The 22,890-nt window shown below is 46.8% G+C and overlaps 2 protein-coding genes across 6 annotated transcripts in view; one reads left to right on the forward strand and one right to left on the reverse strand.

Moving 5' to 3' along the window:
- Positions 1-22,857, reverse strand: part of MTRR (5-methyltetrahydrofolate-homocysteine methyltransferase reductase) — a 33,313-nt gene extending 10,456 nt beyond the window's left edge. For 2 of the 5 annotated variants that reach the window (XM_061129342.1, XM_061129340.1), the window contains exons 1-9: positions 22,697-22,851; positions 20,447-20,611; positions 18,065-18,218; positions 15,167-15,284; positions 12,231-12,609; positions 7,645-7,767; positions 5,645-5,798; positions 4,073-4,161; positions 1,484-1,664 (exon numbers count right to left, since the gene is read on the reverse strand). In XM_061129342.1, the coding sequence (XP_060985325.1) occupies positions 1,484-1,664; positions 4,073-4,161; positions 5,645-5,798; positions 7,645-7,767; positions 12,231-12,609; positions 15,167-15,284; positions 18,065-18,218; positions 20,447-20,575 (1,327 nt within the window). In that variant the 5' untranslated portion in view covers positions 20,576-20,611; positions 22,697-22,851. Of the gene's footprint in view, positions 1-1,483; positions 1,665-4,072; positions 4,162-5,644; positions 5,799-7,644; positions 7,768-12,230; positions 12,610-15,166; positions 15,285-18,064; positions 18,219-20,446; positions 20,612-22,696 lie in introns of all 5 variants that reach the window. The other 3 variants (XM_061129341.1, XM_061129344.1, XM_061129343.1) reach the window with 3 other exon arrangements.
- LOC133046505 (large ribosomal subunit protein eL43-like) lies at positions 4,433-4,798 on the forward strand. Its single transcript, XM_061129345.1, has one exon. It carries the CDS (start codon positions 4,468-4,470, stop codon positions 4,744-4,746), a length of 279 nt encoding a protein of 92 aa, XP_060985328.1. The 5' UTR covers positions 4,433-4,467; the 3' UTR covers positions 4,747-4,798.
- Positions 22,858-22,890: the final 33 nt, after the last annotated feature.

A 22,890-nucleotide genomic window follows, 5' to 3' on the forward strand; every position in this document is an offset into this window, starting at 1 on the left:
TCTCACAGAAATTAGGAAATAACTGAAGTTTCTATAAGTCTCAATTATATAAACTTCTAAAGTTTATAAGCTGAAGCTTCAATACTTTGGTTACCTGATGGGAAGAGCCAACTCATTAAAAAAGACCCTGATGCTGGGAAAGATTGAAGGCAGGAGGAGAAGGGGACGGCAGAGGGTGAGATGGTTGGATGGCATCACCGTCTCAACGGACATGAGTTTGGGTAAACTCCGCGAGTTGGCGATGGACAGGAAGGCCTGGTGTGCTGCAATCCATGGGGTCGCAAAGAGTTGGATACAACTGAGCGACTGAACTGAACAATTAGCTCAAAAGAAAGAGGGTAAGAGTGTTCATTTGAACAGGAAAATGGGAAGAGCAGCCTCACCACTTGGAGGACAGAGAACATTAAAAAGTAAAGCGGGAAAGCAAGCAGGGCCTGACTTATAAAGGAGGGCCCTTAACCATACTTGGCATCAGAAGGGGCCCTGCCGGCCTAACAGTGCAAAGTACAGTACACGTTTTCCTGTCACTATTTATCACTCTAGGAAAACAGACAGGAGATGATAAAAGTACAAGCATAGAAAGTATTAAATAACAAAGGTTTTAAAATCCCATAAATGCTTACAGTCACCGTCCCTGGTAAACATCTTCCTTAAGTAAGATCTGAAACTCTCTCCTGTTGGAGTACAAGAACCAGAAGACCAGGGTGACCTTCCATCTGGATGCCTATCCCCCCAAGTCCACACTCGGAGGCACCCTGAGTAAGGACACTTGCTTATGCTGGGCCAACATGAGGAGACCCTTGGGCTCTTAAAAGAACCAAAATCTGGACCTGCCCAGGTGGGACATTTCTGAACCCTGCTCACAGAGTGCACACTTCATCACACTCCGTCAATTATCACTATCTTTGAAAAAGATCCTTTTCTTGGAAAGCTCATTTTTAGATAAAATTTGGCCAAGAGCTTTCTGAAAAACACATTCGAGGCTGAAGGCTGAGTGAAAAAAGAGAATTACAACTGATTCTATTAATACAGAAAAAGACCCTGCTGCTGGGAAAGATTGAGAGCAGGAGGAGAAGGGGACGATAGAGGGTGAGATGGTTGGATGGCATCATTGATTCAATGGACATGAATCTGAACAAAGTCCAGGAGACAGTGAAGGACGGGGAAGCCTGGTGTGCTACAGGCCATGGGGTTGCAAAAAGTCAGACACCTCTTAGCGACTGAACGACAACAACATTGAGAAAAAAATGACAGTGACGACGGCAGGAAAGAAAACTGAAAAAGCGGGGGGAAAAAAAAACAGGAGAGAGATTCTCTGACCTCAGGAAGGAAGTTCAGCCGCTAAGGCCCCGGCAAGCCCAGCTGTGAGACGCTTGCTTACCGGCAGTCATGGAGACATGCCCCTACAGGCCTGCAGGAACTCGAGGTGCCCTTAGCACAGAGGGGCTGCCCGGGGAGCGGGGCTGTGACGGCGGCCACTCACCGAGCAGGAGGCCGAGTGGAGGCTGGCAGGACGGGAAGGCCCGCAGCAGGTCGGACAGGCAGGCGCAGGCGTCCCTGACGAAGCGGGCGTAGTCGGCCGCCCCCTGCCGGCTGCACAGCTCCAGCAGCCGCCGCCTCTCGGCGCCGTCGCCAGTGTGGTCCGCGAGGGCTCGCAGGAACGCCTGTGGCCAAGAAGCCAACAAGTCACCACGTGCTCTGCATCAGAACGCGGGGTGGTGTCCACCTGGGATGTGCCCAATCTTAAAGAAAAGGGGAGTGTGGCCACCAGGAGTGTGGCCGGGAAAAGGGCATTTCGTTTCGTATTTGCTCTGATGGCAGCCTATCAAAGTGGGAAGACCCACTTTTATTTTTTGGTCACCTTCCCTGTATCTTAAACTGACCTAATCAGTCATAAGCACAGTCTCAAGTTACACGATAGGTCTATGTGAGTAAGCAGGAAGTCAAGTCTCCCAAGCAAACTTTTTTTTTTAGTATTTATTTATGTAGCATCTAGTTCCCTGGCATGTGGGATCTAGCTCCCTGATCAGGGATCAAACCCAGGGCCCCTGCATTGGGAGCCCAGAGTCTTAGCCACCAGACCACCAAGGAAGTCCCTCATTAACCACATGTTTTTATCTCAGGACACAATACCTGTTCCTGCCTTAGCTGATGACTACAACCTGGATTTCGACATGTATTTGACCACCATTAAGAGCCTTTTCTGACAGGCACTGGGTACAAGAGGACACCTAACTTGCCCAAAAGGCTTCACAGGAGAGTGGGAGCAACAACACTACCTGAAACGGGAGTGGACACCACTACATCCATGGCCCCTGCATCCCGCAGGCCCAGATGCCCTTGACAGGGACGACGAGATCACATTCCCGTGGGGCCTCAGGTTTCCACTGACTAGCCAAGAATCCCTGCCGAACCTACCCAGAGACCCACCAGCTACAGGAGCACAGGAGCTTACCAATAACACTTCCAGCCAAACTTTCTCAAGTCAATAAACCTTCCCAAGTTACAGGCTAAAGCAGTAGCATATTTCTCACTTTAGTTAACAGAAACTTCACGGGACTAATATAGGAAATACTGTATTATGTAGAAAACAAGTTGACAAACATTACTAAAACTTAAATTCTAAATATTTTTAACACAGTAATTGTACTCCAAGGAGTTTATTTTAAAAAGAAAATTTAGACAGGTGCATACAGATGCAAACAGAAGGTTGACCTAAATGAATTTTTAATAGTGAAAAACTGGAAACAATGGACTGTCATTAATCAAATCAACAATTACAGCATCTTTTAATAAGATCTCCAATATGTTTCCATGTTGGGATATGCAAACTCATGATTTCTTTTTAATTAAAAAAGGCAAGTTACAGAACAGCATATATACTAGCAGCACAGATTCAAATGCTAACTGCAGTGTGACAGTGGCTCAGTCGTGTCTGACTCTTTACAACCCAGGGACCAGAGCCCACCAGGTTCCTCTGCCCTTGGGGCTCTCCAGGCAAGAACTGCAGCGGGTTGCCATTTCCTTCTCCAGGGGATCTCCCCAACCCAGGGACTGAACCCAGATCTCCTGCTTTGCAGGCAGATTCTCTACTCTCTGAGCCACCAAGGGAAGCCCTATTAACTGCAGGGGGATAATTAAAAAGCACTTTTGCTTCCTGAATTACTTTTGTGTCCAGACTTTTTACAAGCATACTGCTTTTGCAGTAAGCAAAAATACATTTTTAAATATAAACATTGTGAAGTTTTCAGAAATGATAGAGTTGAACTAAAATTGTGAAATTACGCAGGAAATTTTCATCACAGTGCATCGTAAATTTACTCAAATTATACCCAGGATTAAGCCTTTCCATTGAGTTCACTTCCTGAAGAACTACAAATGCAGGTAACACGTTAATAAAACAGAAGATGAACATTGCAGTGTGGACAGTGTAATGTAATAACAGTATTGTTTCTGCTCATTCGCAAAACAAGTTTGGTAAAACAGCTTGGAAAGTTCGCCCACTAACATCCTTGGAGGAACAGGGCTAGAAAAACAGCCGTAACAGCGGCACAATACTGACACCCAGTGGACCTTCACCTCCAAGCCCGTCTCGCATCAGTGTGACCCAGCAAAACCCTCCGCTGTGCCCTGAAGAATGCGGACATAACAAATTAACTGCAGACTTTCAAACAAAAGGGGTCTTCCCAGCCTTAAATGAGGGACAGGTGAGGGAAACCCCTAGCCTCCTGTCAGCTAGGGAAGAAGTGTCCGTGCGCAGCTGGAAAACCCATGTCATTGAGGGCCACTTTCATCACTGGTTACCGTGCAACATCGAGTTAACATCTAGTAAAATAAGATTAAGGAAAAGCCCTACTTGAAATTCTTGTTTCAAAAGAAAATGTAACATTTCAATTTAAGAGCAATTTAAAAATTTGTCCATGACATCACAGAGAGACAGCATGCCTTGGGAACTATTCTGAACACAGGCTGTGAAGACCACATTTTCTAAGCCTTCAAATGATTTAATAAACTCTATAGAAAGATAAGTATATTTTTAAGGAGATACCAAAAGAACTTAAAAAAACAATACCTTCTTGGGAACGGCTCGTATTTCGAGGCACCAGGTGAGAAGGAAGTGGAGAGAACACCTCTCAGGTATGTGCTCGGGCAAGGCTGCGCCTGTCCAGGTAGATGGGGAAGAGCTCACGACTCAGAAAATAAAGATGTTTCCAACCCCGAGAAACACTAACAGCTGTAATCCTTTACATTATAGTGCTATCAAAGTACAACATGACGCTTATTCAGTCAAAAGATTTCCTCACAAAGAATGTGAAAGAAAAATCCACTTTACAAAAACAATTTCACTAATTCAACAGTATTACTGTACCAGCCACACCTACCAAATCTAGGTTTACTAAACAAAAGGAAGGGAAATCATCTAAAACCAAGGAACAGCTCTTGGGCTCGGATCTAGGTTGCGTTAACATGGCGAAACGCACCAAGAAGGTCGGAATCGTGGGCAAATACGGGACCCGTTATGGTGCCTCCCTCAGGAAAATGGTGAAGAAAATTGAAATCAGCCAGCACGCCACGTATACCTGCTCTTTCTGTGGCAAAACCAAGATGAAGAGAAGAGCTGTGGGCATTTGGCACTGTGGTTCCTGCATGAAAACAGTAGCTGGTGGTGCCTGGACCTACAACACCACTTCTGCTGTCACAGTAAAGTCTGCCATCAGAAGACTGAAGGAATTGAAGGACCAGTAGAAGCACCACCATTTGATAATGTTGCTAGCCTATAATAAATGGGTTAATTTATGTAACAAAAAATAAATAAATAAATAAATAAAACCAAGGAACAAAAAGCCCAGGAATCAAACTGGGGTCTCCTGCACTGCAGGTGGATTCTTTACCAACTGAGCTATCAGGGAAGCCCCTTCCTGGCAGCGGTCCCACAACACTGCCTGTTGTCCTCAGAAAGAATTTCAGAGCTGCCTGAGCTCTAGTTTCAGATTCTAAGCAAATCGCTGTTAAATAATTTTCTTTAATCATGGAAAAAGCAATTACTTTCATGTATTAAATAAGCAATAACAAATACGCCATGGGACACAAACATAAAACTACCTTTTTTTTTTTGCCACATAGTGCAGTTTGTGGGATGTTCTCCCACCAGGAATTAAACCTGGGCCCCAGAATTGAAAGCCCAGAGTCCTAACCACCAGGGAACTCACAGCAAAAAGCAGTTTTCAAAACAGATTCATATAATATAGTTTTACTGAATAATAACTCTAGTGTGCAAACTTAGAAAAAAAGCAATGCTGATTGAAAAAAAACAACCTAACAAATTGGCTCAACTAACCAACCTGCTTCTCTGAAACCATAGTTATATTCATCTTTGTGTTTCCCAGTTTGCTGTAAGCTTGCTAATGTCTAGAGTTCTGGAAAGGTTGATTCTTCAACTTCATGTTTAATGTCTATAAGCATCCAATAAGCATAAACTCTATCGCCATCTCATTCAGGGTAACTGACTCACCCAGGGCACCTGCTGTGGATGCTAAGGACTCCCACCCAAGACCAAGGCCGGCCCTCAGGCACCTGTGCAGACCCATGCTGCCACCCCCGTCCCCCCAAGGACGTCCAGAGCAGGAAGACATCAGGCCTGCACCTTTCTTCCTCGTGTCTGCCTTAATCGTCACGGCGACACGGTGCTCTCTCCTGTCTTCGAGCTGCAGTCTCTGCAGCAGGAACTGTACTTCAGAGTCGCTGTTGGGACAGATCACATTGAAGGCATCTCCAGGCTGATAAGAAAAATCCGTTTTCTAGAGAAAAGCCGACACGAAATAAAAAAATGCCACATGAGTTAAGAGTTTTAGCTGTGGGGCAACCAACACAGTTTTTCTTATATGAACATCTGAACAAACAAATTCATTTTTGGCAATTAGAATTATTTTGTTTCTAACAAATAAGACCAATTAACTAAACAAGCATACTTGTACTAGGAGTTATTTTCAAAAAAGAAATTCTGTAATTATCTAATGTTTTGCTCTATATCGAGTATTCACAGACTAGAAATTAAGACCTGCCTCTTCTAGAGATTAAGGTGTCCCAGTAAGCAGTGTTTTTAATAATCCATGTAAAAACCCTCTTTTGAAAACATACACACGCACTTTAGGAGCAAAGAAACTGCTCTTCAGTGGTCTCTCCTTACTCCTTTCCCTCGGGGAGGAGCGGGGTGGGCGAGACCGCTTTTCTTCCTTTAGGGACACGCAACACTAGAGCATCTGGCTCAGCCCTGGCTGTGCACAGACCCAGGCTCCAGGTGGAGCCACCTCCCACAGCAGGTCTACACACTCTGCACAGAGTGGGTGAGGGTGTGGAGGGCTCTGGGAACGGGCCTCTGACCACACATGCCCACACCCCTAGCCTGTGAGGGACGCAGTGACAGACCAGACCCACCAGTCGGCCAAATCTCACCTCTTTATGACAGAAATGTGTAACAGAAGTGAAATGCTTTCGTGTATACAAGATATTTAACAGTGGGGATAAAAATGTTCAAAAGAAAATGGAATTACTCAGTAGTATGAGAGTCCCTTGGACTGCAAGGAGATCAAAACAGTCAATCTGAAAGGAAATCAACCCTGAATATTCACTTGCAAGGACTGATGCTAAAGTTCCAATACTTTGGCCACCTGATGCGAAGAGCTGACTTATTGGAAAAGACCTGGAAGCTGAGAAAGATGAAAGGCAAAAGGAGAAGGGGGCAGCAGAGGGTGAGAGGCTAGAAAGCATCACCAACCGGCTCAGCGGACATGAGTTTGATCAAGCTCCAGGAGACAGCGAAGGACAGGGAAGCCTGGAGTGCTGCAGTCCATGGGGTCACAAAGAGTCAGACACAGCTTAGCGACTGCACAGAACAACAGCATGTAAGCAAAACCATCCAGTTTTGATGCCTGCCGTATTTCTTTTTCTATTAGAAATTCAACTAAACCTCCACCAACAGCCTTGACACAGTCTTTTCTGAAAGTCCAGCCCACTGAGCTCCACGGGACCCGCATCCAGGGCTGAGCTGCACGACTGTAGCAGGTCTAAACACGGCTTCCCACCTGAGGCCAGCGGCTGGGGCGGGGGCTGGGGAAGGCCTATGGATGGGGCTCCCGAGAGCCACACAGAAACCCCCTAAAACTGTGTGCAAAATGCTTATATGTAATCCTTCTTCTGGAGAGGGGGGTCGATGACTTCTCCCAGATTCTCAAAGGAATCACGGACCATCACTCTGAGAAGTGACCGTCACACAACAGGCTAGCCTGGGCTCAACTTCCCTGGCCGCTGATCTCAGCTTCCTTGCCTGGGGCTCCCATATGCCAGTGCTGTCCTGATTCCATTAATCTTTCATGGCTTAATGAGCAAGGCAGCAACACTACTCTTTCCAAGTGGAATCACGTCCAGTCACTCCTCATTTCAGCCCCTCCTTGAAGTGGAAAGAAAACAGGGATGAGATGGAGAGACAAAATGACGGGTCAGGAATAAACATGACAGGCCAGGTGGCTGGCCGCTGTCCAGCCAGCACCTCCTCCTTCCGGCCTGTGTGGGTGAGGACACACCACAGGTCAGCCTCCGCGCTGACTGACAACATCCCTGTGCTCAGAAACACATTCTGGAACTCACCGAAATGTCCAGTTCTATCAGAAGAGTGGTTTTTATGGCATCATTCGTAGTCAGTTGAACTGCCTTTGAAATTGGAACGCGAAACACTGGATCCACCGAACTCACAGATGCGTGGCTTTCCTCCTTGAGAAAGAAATGTGATAAAGTGCTAAGAAATGCGATTTTCAATTATACTTACCACTGCTTCACTTGGAGGCAACATCAGAGCTACAGGATCTTTCAACGCTCCCTGGTGAGATTTCAGAATTCTTTTCTAAGGTAAATGCCTACAGACAGGCCTCTCAATCTTTCAGAAGAGAAGCTCATCTATATTTTAAACTCCTTGTCTACTAGACTAAAATTTCTGAGAGTATATGGGAAACATCAGATACTAGCACTTTCCATGGAAAGGTCTAACAGTCTTCCTAATGAACTGTGCAAAAAGAAATAGTGTGTGTGCACATTTCAGAAGGAGATTCTAAAGGAGTGACAGATTACGGTCGGGAGCTGTCTGCACAGATGGTGACAAGAGCCCTCAGAGCGGCGGGCGGTGCCGTCCCACAGAGCCTTCTGGACGGCGGGGATGCTCCATGACCTCACTGGCCGATAGCTGACCACTGGGCAATGGAAACATGGCTGGTGCGACTCAAGCATTGAATTCTTAATTTAATTTTCATTAACTAATAGTAGCAACATGCAGGTAAAATTAAACAATACAGGCCTTGGGAAACTAGAAAGAAACCCAAATCTTGGTCCTACCTCACCAGATTCATAACCTGATAATCCCAAGTTCTAATAAAAATAGAAACTTACATCTCGGAAAGTGCTGGTCAGTTAACTGTGGATGAGTGGCTATGTGGGAAGGCCGGGGAGAAGGCCAGGGCTGAGGTCTGCGAGTTGTAGTGACGGGGACGGGGGCATGGCCTTCGGCAGGGCTGCCGGCAGTGCTCACAGCGGGTCCCCAGCCCCTCGCCGTCACCTCCAAGTAACCCCTGAGCACTCAAGGTCACACCTCCGTCTAGAGGCCACCCCATCCAAAGACTCATCAACGACTGCACAGCCTAGCCCCTGTGCAGAGCTCACAGCAACCTGAGGGGCCGCCTGGCTTCGGAGAGCCCTGCAGCTCAGCTTCTCCTGTGCCCCAGCCGGCTCCTGCCCCCTGACATCCTGGGGTGAGGAGGAGGCCCTGAAGACCATCTCACAGTGATTCCCAGGAACCCAGGCTGGGACAGCCAGGCCAGAGTGGCCCGAGAAAGTCGCTAAAATGGGCATGTGGCGCTGGAGGGCTGCCCCGGCTGGCAGTGAGAACACACCTGGTGACACGCGCTCGGGACAAGGAGGGGGCAGCGCCAATCAGGCCGCTGGGACTGGAGGCCTTCGGCTAAGCTTCACCGACACTTTTGGAAAAAATGCAAAAAGCCAAGAATAATGAGGCAACAACTAAAATCTACCAGTGAAAGCCAGAGGACACTCTCAGTAGCTTACACATGAGTGCTCACCAGCTGCAGCCTGAGGGCAGAGAAAGCCAGGGAGACTCTGCAGGGAAGAATGGGGGAGAGACACCTGAGTGAGACAAGCCCTGGCACCCGCGGAAGGGACCGCTCCTTCCTTAAGGACAAGAGCTCCCTTCTCACATTAAGACAACGCAGGGACTCCACCCCACACCCTATCCCTCCTCCTGGCTGCTGGACCAAAACTACAGTTAAGAAGCAACAGGCCTGGCTGCCCGTGCGCTGGGCCAGCTCCAAAGAAAGGGCAGGACAGCAACACGCATCAACAGAACAGAACACGCATGCCCCAGACAGAAGGCTGAGGTCCCGGGCCAGGCGGGGCAGGACACAGGTCTGGATGAAGGGCTTTCTAACTGGGACACTCTCCCAGGACACAGGCTTTCTTCACCCTGGCAGAGCCCCAGAGATGACATAAACACACGGACAGCAGAGCAACCAGAGCAAAGAAAAAGCTAAGTGGGGCAGAAATGCCAAGACATTTGAGGGCAGGATTGAAAAGCTCAGAGATGAGGGCCTGTCAGAGTGGACAAAACCACGTAAGGCCAAACCCACCAGCTGACAGGGGCTCACTGGAGCGCCCAGAGACCACCGCACTGCCAAGGCCAACAGGCCCTCGCTGGTCAGGGGGACAGCAGCACCACTGAGCTCCCTGCTGACCAGAGCTCACAAAGTGGGCACCCAGCAACAGGAAAACCAGAGCCACCCTGCCCCCCGCCCCCGGGCACCAAGGACAGAGGGAGGCGGGAGCACCTGGCCAGGAACGCTGGGGGGAGGGGTGTGCACAAGGACCACAGTGAGTAGAAAAGCTGGGGGGCGGCCAGGGGCCCAACTCCCAGAAATAACAAGAATGACGAACTCATGGCTTCCAGAGCATCAGAGTTAACGGGCGGCTGACAAGGGCGCTGATCGGTCCTCACAAGGGAAAGAAACCAAGACGTCATGAGCGGGAAGCTGTCCCAATGAACGCTCAAGGCCCTCTGTCCAGCTGCTGGACCTGAGTCAGCTGTCAGACCTGGAGCCCTCCCACCTGATGGCAGGAGCAGGCAGGCCCCCAGGAGGAGCGACTCCATGAGGCACAGAAACCACACTGATGCTGCCCCAGGGGTAAAGGAGCACTGGACTCAGGGACGCAGGGAGAGCGGCCAGGTGCAGCTGCTGGCCACACAGGCCCGAGGGCTGAGCCCGGGGCGGGGACCAGAGTCCTGGGGAACAGGAGCACTGGATTCGGGACGTGGGGAGAGCGGCCAGGTGCAGCTGTTGGCTACACAGGCCCGAGGGCTGAGCCCGGGGCGGTGGACCAGAGTCCTGGGGAAAAGGAGCACTGGACTCAGGGATGCGGGGAGAGTGGCCAGGTGTGGCTGCTGGGCCACACAGCCCCGACGCCTGCGGCCAGGGGAACTGAAGTCCTGGGGTAAAGGAGCACTGGACTCAGGACGCGGGGAGAGCGGCCAGGTGTGGCTGCTGGGCCACAGCCCCGAGGGCTGCAGCCAGGGGGACCGGAGTCCTGGGGTAAAGGAGCACTGGACTCAGGACGTGGGGAGAACAGCCAGGTGCGGCTGCTAGCCACACAGCCCCGACGCCTGCGGCCGGGGGGACCGGAGTCCTGGCCCGAGTCTGGCTCACAGGGCCCAGAGGCTCACCTGCGGTTGGCATAACCCCAGGGTGAAATCTCGGCCTGCGGGCTATGAGCCATCAAGTGACTGAGCCGCGTGCACTGAAGCTCAGCTTCCCGCCCTGCCCGACCCGGCGCCCATCCTCCCCTCCCCCACCCGCCCGGCTCCCCAAGGGGGTATCCCAAGATGGAGCCCTAAAATAGGAAACTTTTTTCCTCAATCCCTTATCCTCTAGGTATATCCTTTAAACAGATTTACACAAGTTTCTGTTAAATAGCTGAGATTTTTAAAAATCTTTTGAAGACATTACCAACAACGCAAGTCTATTTAATAACACCTATCATAAAAGAAACTCTCAGGCAGATCCTAAGTGAAGTGCCTTGTCAGATCAATCAGAGATCGACACCCCTGCCACACACTCATCCTTGCAGCGCAAACCCCGGCCGGCTCACCACCCTGAGTCCACCTGCCTGGCATGTTTATCACAGCCACAGCACCTGTCCCCAATTCTGACTAAGAGGTACTTATTGTGATAATCCCTTTTAATAAAGAATGAAACATGAGTGTGAAAACAATAACCCAGGGAAGGTCATATAAAAACCTATCTGTTTATATGAATGCATTAGAAAAACATTGTAAAAATATGACGGTGAAAACACTGGTATGCATATCAAGTGTTTGCAAACAGTTTTCAAATAAACTAGAAAGTTGGACTTAAACTGTTTCTCAAATGTCTTTCCTCATTTAATAAAAGGAAAAGAAGAAACCAGAAACCATGACAGTTGCGTTAAGGGTGTGGTTTACCTGAGAAAGCCCACATGGAGCTCCCTCTGAACAGAGGGGTCAGCCAGGCGTCACAAGACTGGCTGCCCTGGAAGCTTATTCCAAGCATGTTGGAAGAAATTTCAGGGAACCATATGCTGACAATCGTGGGGTAATATCAGCTATTATTCAACTTGATGCTCAGAAATGTACAGACCACTTTAAAGTCATTTATTTACTGATAGGAAAAATACTCAAGGCATAGAAAAAAAAAGACTTAAACAGACAAAAACAGGTCTATAAAATATTACCAAGAGAAAGAAAAACCCCTAAGATGGAGAATCCCAGAACAGCAAAGATCCACACTGGAAAAGTGATCTCACTGTACCTGACTCAGATTAGTTGCTGAGATGGTTTCCTGACTGCCCACAACTCACCCTTACCTGACTGACATCTAAAGCAAGAAGCCAGGATGTTACTTCTCCAAGGCAATGGAGAAACTGAGCTCGTACCCATTTACTTCTTCAAAGAGAAGCCAGGCAATAATACAAGCACATCTGTAACACTCAGAGGTAACGCCTCTTTGGGAGCCACTCAACTCCACCATTGCAGTTCCAATAAAACTTCATTTACACAAGAAATGGTAGACCACACTCACCCAGCATGCCGTAGCTTGTTCCTCTGCCATAATTAAAAAAACACCACCAACATCATTGCTTACCTGGCCAAAGGCCTCCTCCAGATGCACCTCTAAATATTCCTGTGGTAAGGCAGGAATATTCAGAGAGGCTTGTGAAAGTGGGGGTACTGAACAGGTAAGCGAGGCCTCAAAGTCTGCAATCAAAGTACTTGATTGACTGCTGTTCACTGCATTTTGTTCCAAAACTTCAGCAGCCTTTCCTCCAGAATCATCTAATCTCAGAAGTCCAACTTGTGATTCCACATGTAATAATTCTGGTGTCAAGGGATCTGTCCTCTGGGAAGCATGAGATGCCATGGTGAGAGTTTCACTTGTATCCTCTCTTCCTCTGTTCAACAGAAAATGCTTCTCGAGGGCGGCCCAGAGTCCGTTAATCCATGGCTCAACCACAAGTTCTAAACTGAGTTGGAAAAAAACAGGAAAAAAGAAACAAACACTTAAGTTCTCCATTTAAACACTTAACAACAGGATAACATGAGAGTCTGTCCATTTGACAGAATGCTGTGCAACTGTCAGAAACATTCACCATGAAGGCTATTCAGAAGACAAAAATACTTATGATTAAGCTAAAAACCAAAACTTTACTGTGTTCATTAGCACTGAGCTATAAAAAAGTATGAACATGCATAAAAGTCAGAGAACAAAAATGAAGATGATTTAGCAAAAGGTAACAGGAGTTTGATTCCACTTAACTTCCTAAAATAGAGTTGATATTGTAAGAAGACGTCATTTTAAACAGGCATGCTAAATCTGATGACGCTAACTGAACATACCCAAAATCCAAGTCTACTCTAATATCATAAATGATAATTATATCAAATGCACCACCATTTTTTGCCTAGCCAATTTACTGATCTTTGTTTCCTACAGATTAAGATACCACCAAGAACCCACTCCAGATTAATGCTCTTTGACTAATAGCTCAACCCTTCAATCATACTTTAGGAGAGCTGAATTAACCGTAAGTACATCGTAAAATATGCTCATCTACTGGCTGGAGAAAGAAATGGCAACCCACTCCAGTATGCTTGCCAGGAAAATCCCATGGGCAGAGGAGCCTGGCAGACTACAGTCCTTGGGGTCGCAAAAGAGTCGGACACAACTTAGCAACTAAATAACAAACTGACTACTGGCAAAGTATGACAACAGTAACATTCCCTATGCTCTGTTCACAGAGTGAATGGCTAAGCACTGCATCAAGACCTTGAGAAGGACATCTCTGTCATTTTCAATCACAACTCCAATGCGTGATCAATTAAGTTCCAATTCATAGAGCTAAGTGACAAGAGGAGACACATTTTAGACCTCTGTCTTATCGAGACTTTGGCTATAATTTCATTGTATTCATTTACTGCTCATGTGGTACATAGTTCAAAATTTGGTGATATAGTACATCCATTCCTCAGGGGCATTTGGAAGAGCAAGCATATAAAATTAATGGTTCAATAATGACAGCTACCTTTAAAACACAATTCTCACAACTCAGAAATACTAATACGGTAATACTCTTAAAAGAAAGCTCATGCCCATGGAGTATGCACTATATGGTGGATGTTGTTCTAAAACAAGTTTTATTCATTCATTTGATGCTTCAAAGAACCTTAAACAATATATATTGTTATTATCCATTTCACAAGGGGGAACACCAAGACACAAAAAGTTTAATTTGAGCAATGCTTCATAGCCAGTAAGTGGGGAAAACCAAGGATCTGAACGCAGGTATTTGAACTCCAGTCTACATTCTTAACCCCTTCAATGTGGTGGTACAGTAAGCCAAGATGTCTCCTTGAAAATATTCTAATTTTAGAAAAGAGTACTTAGGTTGAAAATTTTAGAGATGCAGGCTGCTAAAATATACATTGAAGAATTTTAATGGTCAATGCAATAAATCAACAGTGAAATGAAAAGCCTCTGAAGTAAAATATGAGTTGAGCAATAGGACTAACAGATTTATAAGCATTTAGCATTTAAACAGCTCATAAAAGACAATAAACATTTAATGCCAACAACGTTTCTCATGGGAAAAAGAGCCCAATACGACGAGACAAAACTGAAAGGTAACAAGCAAGGCAATGTGGTGGAACTGTCACCGTAAAGGACATATGCCCTGGGGCAATGGAAAAAAACTCACAGCACCACAGCTGCAGAAAATGGTGGACATATGGACTCACAAAGGTGAGTTACGGGCAAACAGAAGTGTCTCCAACATGCCCATGCAAGGCGGCATATGCAGAAAAGCACAGCCTTTGCTGAACTTGTCATGTGGCATAAGCCCAGATCTAGTGGGTGAGATTTACTTAATACACAGAGCTAGTAGAAAAAAAATTCGAGTGAGTGCATGTGCTGTTATGACAGAATAAGGACAATTCTATAAGGTCTCTGAATTAACACATTAAGAGGATTTGTAAGGCGGCACATAGGGTGAAATACTGAACTGTAAAAACAAGAACAAATTAATGAAATAGAAATTACATTCCTGGTTGGCAGGGTGGCAAATGCCCATGAAGATGGGGAGGGAGAGCCCCAAGGAGCGGGGGTGCTGGGAAGGCCTCTGGTTCCCGTCTCCGCCTGTAATGCGCGCGGGCTGCCGGGCGCCCTCCACGGGGAGGTCCAGAGTCCAGTCACTCCCCTGCAGCCACTGGCTCTCCAAGTTCCTAAAGAAAACAATGACTTTTGCAAATAGCTGCACATTTCTATGCCTGAGGTAACTGTACCGGGCTACCTTCCTAATGTCTTCCATTAGCAGACACTGAGATGGACGAGGCACTTAAAAAAAAAAAAAAAAATCAGCAAACAGATAAATCAAACTCTGAAGGATTTTCCTTGGTCCCAAAACTAAAATAGGACTTTCAAGATTGAAAGTTAATGCTAGTTCAAAAATGAACCCCTTTTGTAAACTGACTTACATCATGTACAAACATGGTTTACTGGAAACGATAGAGGTACATTGCTCTTACCCTACACAGTCATCCGCGTGGCCAGTGTTGTAGAAACGCTGGGCTCCAAGCTCCTGAAGTCGTTTATCAATTACCTTCCCCCCGTTACAGAAGTACGTGTATTCTGAATCACCCAGACCTAGAGTCCAAATGGGTTATTAGCATGCAGTAAGGTTTAAATTTAACCACATACACAAGAGAGAAACAAAACATTCAGAAGACCACCACTCAAAGCTCTTCTTGATGTAACAGGAAATAATGTGCAGCTTTGTATTATTTTTTCCTTGAGGAATACTAACTATGCAAACAGAAACAAAACAAGTACTTTGGACCACTGTTAACAGAAATATATCTCACATTTTTGTTTCCATGAATTTGTGTAAAAATATGGTAATCTGAAAATAAGGATTAGCGTACTAAATGAGAGGGTGACAGGCAGGAAGGCCAGGGGTCTCCAAAGGGAGGAAAGAGGCTCCAAGTGTCAGACACTTTTTCTCTCTCTCTTAAGCAGCAGGAGGAAACATACTAGTGTTAATTTTTTCCCCTTCTCTATACAAATTTAAAAAAAGTTTTCTCTTAAAATTCTGTGTTGCCATGACGACACCTGGCTCCACCAGAACTTAACTTTTCTCAAACCTTGAGCTAACCAATGCATTTTCTTATGGAAATGTTTGTCTTAAGCTATGTTAATGAACTATGTATTTACCTTAGACTCTGGTCTTTCTTCAAGTCTTTCCTCTTGGGACTTAGAATGACAAGGACTCAACAAACCTATATGTTCTACTCATACACTGTTCCCCTAATCTCTAACTGTTAATGAAGCTGTATATTTTCTTGGAAACCTGCCTTTCTTCAAGATTCATGTCAATCGTTTTATGGCCCGGGATGACTCACCTGGTGCCAATGTTATCTCAAAATGCATGTTACGGGTGAGAGGCCTGGAGCCACTCTGAGTTTTGGGACATCTCCTTTCTCTAACTAGCAGCCTGTTGATAGGTATGTAACTTACTGCTAAAGGCTGGGGGGCAGGGGGGGGGCACTCTTTCTGCCCCCTTCTGATGTCTATGTCAGAAGCCTTCTCCATCTCTTTAATACTTCAGTAAAACTTTGTAACACAAAAGCTCTGAGCAATCAAGCCTCATCACTGGCCCCAGATTGAATTCTCTGGAGGCCAAGAATCCTGGCAACTTTCACAGCTCAGCAACAACCTTTGCTGAAGAGCAAACAACCTTTGCTCCTTTCATTAGAACATGCAATGTCTGTATTTGCAGGCTTTTCTGATCCCACTGCAGGGTCTGCAAACTACAGCCTGTGGGCAATTACCATCCACTGTCTCTGCAAATAAAGTTTTATTGGAACACAGCCAGGTCCACCTGTTCACACCTTGTTAAGGCAGCTTTCAAGCTCCAACAGCAGAGATGAATCATTGTTAGATAGACCAGTGACTTATGAAGCCTGAAGTATTTGCTATCTGGTCTTTTATGGAGTTTACTGACTCCTTATCTAAAACAAGAGGTACTTCCGAAACACAACCAACCATTATTTGCTCTGTTTCTGTGTTGCATATAAGAATCGCTTCTGTGTTTCCTCGTAAGAAATGGACTAACACTTTCATACTTCGTTGAAAATATAAAATTAAGAGCTTAAATTTCATACTTGTTTGTCTCCCTGAATTTTTCCTACAAGAACAAGGTGAGCAATCCATCAGTGGGCCCATACAACCCATACACAGGCCTAAGATTGACTAAATGGCCGAAAAGGCTTCAGTCTTTCCTTTTAAATAATTTTGAGGAATTTTTAAACCAATATGTACATGTTCACTCTTCTAAATAAATAAATTGGAAAAACTGAATTAAAAAGCTATATATACACATTCTAATATGCTCTCTTGAATACACTACACATGACAGATCTTGGCCAGGCTCATCATTTCAATCCCTATCCAGTTATTTATCATCGCACATTCCATCCTTTCTCGATACCCTCCCCAAAACTGCTCTCAAAGGAGAACAGAGAGCGCGAGCCAGGCAAATGGATCCTGAATTCCCTCTCTGGTGCAACTATCTCACTGAGCTGGTCCTTCTGAGCCTTTAATATTTTAAAGCTATTCTTCACAGACCCTACCCTAGGCCAGTGCTTTTTAAGTTGGGGTACATAGTAGAGTCACCTGAGAGCTTTAAAAAACACTGATCCTGGAGACGGAAATGGCAACCCACTCCAGTACTCTTGCCTGGGAAAGTCCATGGACAGAGGAGCCTGGCGGGCTGCAGTCCATGGGGTTACATGACTGAGCATGTGTGCACAAGGGTGGAGGGAGATGGGTTGGCAGCAATAAACTGGTAGAACTAAAAAAAAAAATAAAAAATACTGATCCCAGGACGCTACTTCAGAATGATTAAGTCGGAATCACAGTGGGGTGGGGGTGGGGTGAGAGGGGCAGGGAGGGAGGCACTCAAAGCAATGACATTGGAAGGAAAACTCCCAGCGGATGCTAGTGTGTACCCAGGCTGGAGAACCAGTATCCTAGGGGAATGGTCATCTGCTAAGGAAGCTGTCACAGACACATAAGAACTTTGAGGGAAAAAAAAAAAAAAACACAGCATGCAGGGTTGCTCCCTTGGTTTTAGCAGAATTGGGGTGGAGCCCAATCACTTACATTTCAAAAATATTTCCTAGTTGAGTCTGGTGTGCACCCGAGGTTAAGATGCTATTCTGGGGCTCTGCAGAGGACCTGCTGGGGGTGATGGCTAGGAAGTAGCACCTTGTTTACTCTCAAATGTTATACATACATAAAACAAATAAAAACCCAAGGAAGACAAAATCTATACAATGATGCACCATGGTTTTGAAAAACACATTTAGATACTAGCGCTAAGCCAGCAGTAACACTCTAGTAACTACACAAAATGCAGTCCACACCTAGTAATCCATATCGCAGGTGAGCCAGGAAGTCAGGTGGCAGCGTCTTGTCCTGTATGGCTTTAACAAACTTGCGGGCTGTGTCAGGCGGGTCTCCGTTGCCCGTGGTAGAAACCACCATCACAAGAGGTGCTGTTTCAGTTTTCAGATCATACTATAAAACAAGGGTGTCACGTCAGAGATCTACTGCTATGTAGACTTAACATGGAGAAGGCAATGGCAACCCACTCCAGTACTCTTGCCTGGAAAATCCCATGGACGGAACCTGGTGGGCTGCAGTCCGTGGGGTCACAAAGAGTCGGACACGACTGAGCGACTTCACTTTCACTTTTCACTTTCTTGCACTGGAGAAGGAAACGACAACCCACTCCAGTGTTCTTGCCTGGAGAACCCCAGGGATGGCGGAGCCTGGTGGGCTGCCGTCTATGGGGTCGCGCAGAGTCGGACACGACTGAAGCGACTTAGCAACAGCAAGCAACAGACTTAACACATCAGCAAAACAATCAGCTCTATCTTCTGACCCGTTGTCCGTGTCGTGTAATGGCAGACAGGCACACAAGAGCATTTTAAAATCAGCAAAATGAAAGTGTTACTCCTCAGACATCAGGAAACCTAGCTGTCAGGACAGGCCCGACCTCCTCAGGGTTCCAGAGAGACAAGAATATGGAATACTAGGATCACTGGTGTTTCCAAGTCTTAAAATTCACGTTTCCTTATTCTAACTCTCACCTAAATTTAAGTACTCCCAATAAAGCACTTCACTCTCTCTATTCACAATCATGAGCTCTACTATCAATGAATATCATCTCACTGGGCTCCAAGGTATTTGCTTTATTTTTCATGCTGATGTAACAGGTGAAGATTTGAGCTAACATTTTACCAGGTGACCAACACTTATGGGACAGAACTCTGCAGTTTACGGTGAGTGGCTTTACCTTGAAAAAGACTTGACTGTGATTGAGGAGGGCAGAGAGCAATCAGGTTAAACTTGGATGAGGAACAACTGAAGAAACCATTCAGCTGAGGAAAGCAAACAACATGACTACTGTGGGATCAAAAAACAACTCACTGCTCACTTAACTTTTCAAAGAGCTGCTGGCCCATCAGGGCTAGTTGTGTGACGCTGCCTACTCTGTCTCTGGGGTTAGTAACAGATTTGGACGGAGCTCCACCCTGTGGCACCACGCCTCACTCTGAATGTGCTGCAGGCTCACGGAGCCCATGACTGGCGGTGCCCCAGGACCCTCCCGGCTGGGTGAGTGGCTCCGTCGGGACTCCTCCTGGCCCTGCTACATCAAGGAACTTGGTGGTTTCCCCTCTAGGAGCTAAGCTTATAATTCACCTCTGTGGCTGACAGGCTAGTCTTTCCGATCAGACATGTGGGAAGGAACAGAGGAGGTTGTGAACTGGAGCCAGAGTGCATAGCCGGGTGGTTTTTCAAGTACTGAGCTGAATCCGAGGACTTAGTGGCTGGCACCTCACCGTGGGTGTTATAAGGGCCCTGCTCGTGGCTCAAGCCTGAGTGAGTGTTAGTTGCTTAGTCGTGTCCGACTCTCTGCAACCCCACGGACTGTAGCCTGCCAGGCTCCTCTGTCCATGGGATCCTCCAGACAAGAATACTGAAGTGGGCTGCCATGCCCTAAGGCCTGAAATGCATGAGACTATAACCTGAGGGCCTCAGTCAGACTAGGTATTCTAAGCACAGATCTGTTAAGATGTCATGTAAACAACTCAGTGAACACGAGTCTGAGCAAACTCTGGGAGGTAGTGGAAGACAGGGAGCCCCAGCACACTGCAGTCCACGGGGTCACCAACAGAGGGACACGACATGACATAGCGCCTGAACGACAATAACAACAATCCTAAGGTGGGAACTTCTGCAGAGACTGAATACAGAAACATAAGCAGTCCCCAAGTCTCCCGCAGATCCTACACCTTCACTCTAAATTCTATCTTCACCAAAGAATTCAGTGGTTCTGCACTTGGAAGAACTCTGGCATGAATGACAAGGTCATTATTTCAGGGAAGTTTGTATAGGGCACCAGGATTCACAAGGTGGAAAGCTCACATGTTCCTGTGAACACACACATCTCATTTGTTCCCAGGCACCCAGTGAGAAAAACAAGGCAAACATACTAGTTCCATTTATAGTTGAGAACGGTTAGTCATCCTAGTTTTTAAGACCATGTAGTTTAATTTAACACACACAGAGAGAAAAAAATTGGCAGAAGTCTTACAACACAGTTGATAAAATGAATTTCTAAGTGTTTAAAAAAACAAAAAAAGGATCATGGTGGCATTTAGGGTCCCACTTTGTTTTTTAACATCAATTCCCAAGCAAAACACTTCAAAGCATGAAACACAGTAAAAACCATGACTTACCTTATCCGACTCACTAATACAGTAGAGATCTGCAGAAAAACCATACGTAACTGCTTTTTCACTTATTTCTTCTGCTATGGCCTTTGCCTGTCCTCGTTGTGTAGCATAGAGTAACAAAAACCTCCTCATCACCTCAAAGCATATGGTACAGCTGTAACAGTTACACTGTAAAATGGAAAGGGAAAAGGGATTTCTCTTTTTAATGGAGCAGTAACAACCTGCAGGTATTAATTTTCTTAATTAAAAACAGACTGCAACAATATCCAGGGATAATATGAAACAGGCTTACTAACTTTTTTAGCATTAATTCTTACGGTCTAAGAAAGAGAGTATTCATGAAATCAAGGCCAATACAAGGAAAGCTCTAATGCCACAGCTCAGAAATCAGATTCTGGGGCCAGACTACCGGGGCTTGAATCCAGCCAGGAGTGACCATTCACAGGAGGGGAACTTCAGGCCAGCTTCTCAACTGACCAGTCTCTTGGTTCTCTCACCTTTAGAGTGGGGACAATGACGGTACCTACCTGACAAAGACAATGGTGAGACACAGAGCAGTGTCCAATAAATTTCAGATACCTTTGCTCTCTTAAAAGAAGGTAAAGTTAAAAATTCACTAAAATGGTAAAAACTCGATTAAAATTGATTCCTACTTGATCCCAATGCTAAATAAATCACAGTACTCTAGTTAATACCTTTCTTATTTAATTCAGTATCATATACATCTGCATGCATGTGTAGACATACTCAACAAACCTACATACCTTACATACCTACATACCTAAACAGAGAGAAACACTTTTAATCCACTCAAATCTTTTACTAGTTTTATGTTTTTTCCTGAACAGATAACCAGGAGTGAAATAAAGGGCTCACAGATTTTTCACCACACCTCAAGTGTCTAAACCTGACAGACTGTCAATACCTAAGGATTCAGGATTCCCAGGTAAACTACTGGTAAAGAACCTGCCTGCCAACGCAAGAGATGTAAGAGACACCCGATTAGATCGCTGGGTTGGAAATCTGGAGGAGGGCATGGCAACCCACTCCAGTATTCTTGCCTGGAGAATCCCATGGACAGAGGAGCCTGGCAGGCTACTGTCTATGGGGTCGCAAAAGTCGGACACGACTTAGCGACTAAACTACTTCTACTAGGCTCCTCTGCCCATGAGATTCTCCAGGCAAGAATACTGGACTGGGTTGCCAAGCCAGGGGCTACAATCCATGGGGTCACAATGAGTAGGACACGACTGAAGCGATTTAAGAACGCAGGGCAAACTGAAACTCAAATCAAAACTTGGCTTTTGGGGAACGAACCGCAGATACTTTTTTGCTCCTCTGGCCAATTAGATCTGAGGACAAAAGACACAAAGGAATTAAAAGGTAAAAGCACAGTATTAACAAGCAGGATGCTAAAAGCAGGTAACAACCTGCGGAACAAAACAGCGCTGGATACAGCGGGTACGCAAGAGGTTAACTCTGGATTGAAAACGAAAAAAAACCTGCATAGCTCAGTCGGTAAAGCATCTGCCCGCAATTGCGGGAGACCCGGGTTCAATTGCTGGGTCAGGAAGATCCCCTGGAGAAGGAAATGGCAACTCACTCCAGTATTCTTATCTGGAAAATCCCATGGACGGAGGAGCCTAGCGGGCTACAGTCCATGGGATCGCAAGAGCCGGACACGATTGAGCGCTCTTTCTTCTTTCTTCCCAACTCTTGATAAATGGGTAAGGGGACGACACGTTAACACTACACACGGAGCTGATCCAGAAGCACGACAGCGCAGTGATGGAAAGGGTTTCAAACACTATCCAAGCCAAGGGCCCGGGGCACTTCGCAGGAGCCACAGGCACCGTCCGAGATGCTCGCTGCGTGAGACCCTCGGCCCCTCAACCACCTTACGGAGCAGGCACTTGCAGCCCACATTTCTCGGGGGGTGGGGTCCCCGGCACCCGCAGGACAAGGTCGGGGCGGAGAACCAGCGCCTGCAGCTGGTCCGCGTCCCCCGCGTCCCCCGCGTCCCTGCCTCCCGCGTCCCTCCCCATAACCCGGTGCCCCAACGTGCCCTTCGACTCCCGTCTAGGAAAAGTGTTCGGAACCACAGACCCCGAAGGAGGAACGGCCCACAAGAACCTGCGGGACCGGCTCCGCCGTTCTGCACGCCCCGCGGCGCCTCCGGGAGGCGACCGTGAGGGCACACGGCCGAGTCCCCGGCGCAGCCCGCCCTCCGCCCTGCCAGGCCGGAGTCCTGACCTCCTCCCCGCGCGCGTCCAGCCTGGGCCGGCAGGAGGGACCCGGAGAGCGACGCCGGTCGCCCAGATCTGGCAGCAGCGGCCGCTGGGTACAGTCACCTGTAGGAATCCGGCCGGGCTGCTGAGGAAAAAGCTCAGGGTCCGCAGGCCCCGGCTCCCGCGCCTGCGCACACCGCCTCACGCCGAGGACCAATA

The sequence above is a fragment of the Dama dama genome, chromosome 25, assembly GCF_033118175.1.
Source record: "Dama dama isolate Ldn47 chromosome 25, ASM3311817v1, whole genome shotgun sequence".
In the NCBI taxonomy this organism is placed as follows: Eukaryota; Metazoa; Chordata; class Mammalia; order Artiodactyla; family Cervidae; genus Dama; species Dama dama.

Excerpts from the sequence above, each read along its gene's own strand:
- LOC133046505 (XM_061129345.1), top strand. The coding sequence starts at position 4,468 with ATGGCGAAACGCACCAAGAAGGTCGGAATCGTGGGCAAATACGGGACC.